The 5,000-nt window shown below is 47.6% G+C and overlaps 1 protein-coding gene across 1 annotated transcript in view; it reads left to right on the forward strand.

Moving 5' to 3' along the window:
• gria4b (glutamate receptor, ionotropic, AMPA 4b) overlaps window positions 1–5,000 on the forward strand; it is a gene marked incomplete at both ends in the record, with an annotated part of 72,122 nt that overhangs the window by 63,161 nt on the left and 3,961 nt on the right. The window contains 3 exons of the mRNA XM_083691861.1: window positions 855–1,053; window positions 1,562–1,809; window positions 4,582–4,696. Of these exons, the coding sequence (XP_083547987.1) occupies window positions 855–1,053; window positions 1,562–1,809; window positions 4,582–4,696 (562 nt within the window). The remainder of the gene's footprint in view (window positions 1–854; window positions 1,054–1,561; window positions 1,810–4,581; window positions 4,697–5,000) is intronic.

A 5,000-nucleotide genomic window follows, 5' to 3' on the forward strand; every position in this document is an offset into this window, starting at 1 on the left:
CACTCACTCTCTCTCTCGCTCGCTCGCTCTCTCTCTCTCTCTCTTGCTCTCTCCCTCTCTCTCTCTATCTCTCTCTCTCGCTCTCTCTCTCTCTCTCTCTCTCTCTCTCCGCGTCTGACAGCGAGGGCCCGAGGGTTTTGTCTTTCTCCTCTGTCTGATTTGCAACGAGGGGAGATCTTGTTTATTCTCTCCAATGCGCCATTTTATTTAAGATTCTCCTCACGACCATCACCTGCTCCCCGAGTCTGGAGTTATCTGTCTCCGTTGAGCCAACAAAACAAGAGCAGAGAACAGTGTCGCTCTCCAAAGGACTTCCATTTCTTTTCATCGCGGCAATAAACAGGGGGGTGCGGGGGGGGGGGAGGGGATAGAGAGTGGGAGGGAGACGGACTGCGCTACCTTTTCTTTCAGCAGAGTGGTCGACACAAGCACATTTGGTTTTAATGAGCCACTTTGCCCTAAGGAGGATAAAAACCGTTTGGATGGTAGCTATACAGTGCACAATGTCCTCAGAGCTCCCCCGTGTGGTAGGTTTGCGGAACAGCAACCTGTTCCGAGTACACATGCTCAGCGAATAGGCTGTTCCGTACCGTGTGTCCGTTTGTGTGAGTGTTTACTGTGATTGACTGAGTGTTGTCTCTTTTTTTATCTCACCCCTCCTCCTCTCCCACTCTCATCTTTTACCTATCCTTCTCCCCCCTCCATCTCTTCTCTGTTTAATCTCCAACCGCCCCGCCCCCCCCTCCCCCTCACCTCAAAATCCTTCTTCCTCTCCTCAAATCGACCACCCCTCCTCCCCCCCTTCCCCCCTCTTTTCCTTCTCTCCCTCCCTTCCTTCGTTCCTCCCTCCCCAGGTCTCTGTCGGGGCGTATCGTGGGAGGAGTGTGGTGGTTCTTCACCCTCATCATCATCTCCTCCTACACGGCCAACCTGGCCGCCTTCCTCACTGTGGAGAGGATGGTGTCGCCCATCGAGAGCGCAGAGGACCTGGCCAAGCAGACGGACATCGCGTACGGCACCCTAGACTCCGGCTCCACGAAGGAGTTCTTCAGGGTGAGTATAGGACTGAGCCAGCCCGCACACACACCAGTGGAGGCTGGTGGAGGTAGAAATCGGAGGACGGGGCTCATTGTGTTCATGGAATTCCATGGTCCTCCAATTTCTACCTCCACCAGCCTCCGCTGACACACATGGACACTCACTGTTGAACATTGTATGCAGTAGTGATCACAACACACTCATGGCCATCGTATGTATCACGTGAGATGTGTAGATGTGAATGACAGTTGGTCTTGACTCCTCTTTGTGGTGAAGACCAGGACCTATCGTATCACATCTAGATCCACATGACAGGTTAAAGGGGTAGTTCACCCAAACTGTTAACAAACAATCAACACACACACTACCAGTATTACACAGACTAACCCCCCCTTCGTCATCTCTACCTGTGTGTGCTTGGCTATGCTCTCCCCCCACCCCCGCCCCCAATGCCGCCCTCCACCTCTGCCCCCCCTCCACCTCCTCCAACCCCAACCACCCCCCCCCCCCCCCCCCCCCCCAGAGGTCAAAGATCGCCGTGTACGAAAAGATGTGGGGTTACATGAAGTCGGCGGAGCCCACGGTCTTCACCAAGACCACGGGGGAGGGCGTGGCGAAGGTGCGCAAGTCCAAGGGGAAGTACGCCTTCCTGCTGGAGTCCACCATGAACGAGTACACGGAGCAGCGCAAGCCCTGCGACACCATGAAGGTCGGGGGCAACCTGGACTCCAAGGGCTACGGAGTGGCCACGCCCAAGGGTTCACAGTTAAGGTGGGTGGAGTAGTATAACAATATGTCACACCGTGTTGTTATGGTATTCCACCTTCCCTGGCGTGCCGCCTCTATGACTGTTTTCATACCGCTCTCTCTCTCTCCTTTTTCCTTTTCTTAAGTTGAACTTGTGGCTTGCTTTGGGATCTTTTGTTTACATTGCGTTTGTGTTGTGTGGTAGCAGGCAGCGGTAGTAGTAGTTGTAGTAGTAGTGCTGGCTTTTTCTGTTTTCACATTTGTGAGTTTGCATGCACACGGTCATGCTAATGCTAACGCTAACGCTAATCCTAATGCTAACGGTTGTTCTTGTTACAGCTCTCCATACCGTGGTTGTGCTTGTGTTGGTGTGTGCAGCACGTTGAAAAAGACTGCGATTAGGCATTGCTGTACATGACTGACTCTGTCGATAACTATGATAATGTATTAATTTCACAGCGGGTTATTGACTTGTTTCGTATGAGGGGAATTGATTGTTTGTGTCAGATGCCTTTGTTTTATATGAGTTTATATTCTCCAAGTGATTGAGGTGATCTGAGAGCCATGTGAATGCTCAGCCCTGTCTGATTCTGCCAGACTCTCTTCGCTGCGTTCAACACACAGTGGAATTTACAGACCTGCCAAAAAATACAATATCATCACCACAGGGAGTTGCACTTTCACTTCGCCAAAAACTAGAAGGTCTCATCTATCAACAGAGGCCAGCCAGCTCATACAGAAAAGAATTGAAAAATGTGATGGAGGCAAGATTGAGTACAAGGCTGTGTGTGTGTGTGTGTGTGTGTGTGTGTGTGTGTGTGTGTGTGTGTGTGTGTGTGTGTGTGTGTGTGTGTGTATGTGTGTGTGTGTGTGTGTGTGTGTGTGCGTGGGACCCTATTCCCTCTATCCAGTGCCAGAGGCCTGATAAACAATTGCTTGTGTTTTTACTGTTTTCGTGAAATGAGTGAGATACTGCATAGCATTGGTTCCCATACCACATTTTTCCAGAAAAGACAGAAAGATAAAGTCAAACAAACACCCCTAAGCCAGTTGAGTCATACTACTAAGATGGGCTAACCTATCTATTACTGTTTACTGCAGCTATCATTTGTATACTTTTGGTCAAGTTGGAGGAACCAGTGCATGTCAACTTAATGTTGATGACCACCGGACATGAGATATACACTCACCGGCCACTTTATTAGGTACACCTTGCTAGTACTGGGTTGGACCCCCTTTTGTAGCCCATCTGCTTCAAGGTTCGACATGTTGTGGGTTCAGAGATGGTCTTCTGCATACCTTGTTGTAACGAGTGGTTATTTGAGTTACTGTTGCCTTTCTATAATCTCGAACCAGTCTGGCCATTCTCCTCTGACCTCTGGCATCAACAAGGCATTTTCGCCCAGAGAACTGCCGCTCACTGGATATTTTCTCTTTTTCTGACCATTCTCTGTAAACCCTAGAGATGGTTGCGCGTGAAAATCCCAGTAGATCAGCAGTTTCTGAAATACTTAGACCAGCCCGTCTGGCACCAACAACCATGCCACGTTCAAAGTCACTTAAATTACCTTTCTTCCCCATTCTGATGCTCGGTTTGAACTTCAGCAGGTCGTCTTGACCATGTCTACATGCCTAAATGCATTGAGTTGCTGCCATGTGATTGGCTGATTAGATATTTGCGTTACCGAGCAGTTGAACAGGTGTACCTAATTAAGTGGCCGGTGAGTGTAGGACACATCTCTCGTTGCTTTGTTTGCAAGTAAACAAACCAATCCTCCACTGTCTGTAAATGCCACTGCCAGTGCCTCTCTAGAGGAAGAACAGGGGTTTGTAACAAACACGACTGGTGCAGGATTTCCCCACTGCTTTCGGCAAGAAGAGTCACTGACAGATCACGGTAGTTCTCTATAGCGGCCATTTTGTTTTGTGGGATTATCATTTTCTGTCAGTCACTTCTCCTGATCACCAGGGAAACCCACCAGCACGCAGAATGGCTTTGATGTCAGACAAGGCTGCTATTTCACATGGCTTTAAACCTAAAGTGACACCAGTAAATCCAAGGTGACGTTTAACTATTCATCTTCTTTCCTCATCATCTTTTAACTGAAAAACTGTTGCTGAATGTCGCTGTCTGTTCCATTTCTGTCCATTTTTTATGACCTGCACATTGGACTCAAAGGGAATGGAATTCACACTGACAAATCTCTCTCAAAGCAATTTGAAGAAGGTGTAGTGTCATGTGTCATGTGTCACGTGTAGTGACCAGATATTACACAATTATTACATTGTAGTTAATCCATGAACCAGTATTCCAATTGGAAATTGATTATGGTAATGTACCCACATCATTATCATATCAGAATTCATCTGTGACATATTACTTTTTCTATTAACTCTTTTTGCTGAACATGTTACAATGAAGTCAAGGCATGAGAGGAGAAGAATGACATGTCTAATACAGTTAGTTGACTTTTTCTCTACTATTTGCAAAATTAACATTGAATTCACGTGAATAAATGTCATGTCATTGGGATTTAAATCCTTAAGCACATAAGTCCCAGCGAGGAGAGAGGTTTGTCTTCTGTGTGTGAGGGTCCTGGAGAGAAATATGAAGGGTGAGTGAGGGTGGGAGAGGGAGGGAAGGTTTCCAGCCACCATTAACACACCTTTCCATCCATGTCCCTTCTCTTTACTACACCCCCCCACCCCTCCTCCTTCCCCCATACCCCCCCCCCCCCCCCCCACAAAATTGGATGTTACTCACTTTCTTACCAAATATGTTTTATCGTTTTCAAGAAGTGCAGTTAACCTGGCAGTTTTAAAACTGAATGAACAAGGCCTGTTGGACAAATTGAAAAACAAGTGGTGGTACGACAAGGGAGAGTGTGGCAGCGGAGGCGGTGGCGAGAAGGTTAGCCACTATGTCACCGAAAAATGCGGGTAAAACTGTTGCCGTGGTAACGGGGGCATCTGCCGGTGGCGACAAACACAGCAGGACACAGACTGTATATGGTACATGCTGTACAGACATACATACAGGTCTGGGAAAAAAAGAGTGGAGAGCAATTACTGTCAAACCAAAAATATTGGCTGTAAGTCGTCAATGTTATGAGAGTACATTTACTGGACTCTTTACTACACTTAGAACTTGTATATACTAAGAGTTCCTATTCTGTAGTCATAACTGTCTATATGACTCTGTGTGAACTGAGCCA

This window comes from Argentina silus (genome assembly GCF_951799395.1).
Source record: "Argentina silus genome assembly, chromosome: 2".
NCBI classification, from domain to species: domain Eukaryota; kingdom Metazoa; phylum Chordata; class Actinopteri; order Argentiniformes; family Argentinidae; genus Argentina; species Argentina silus.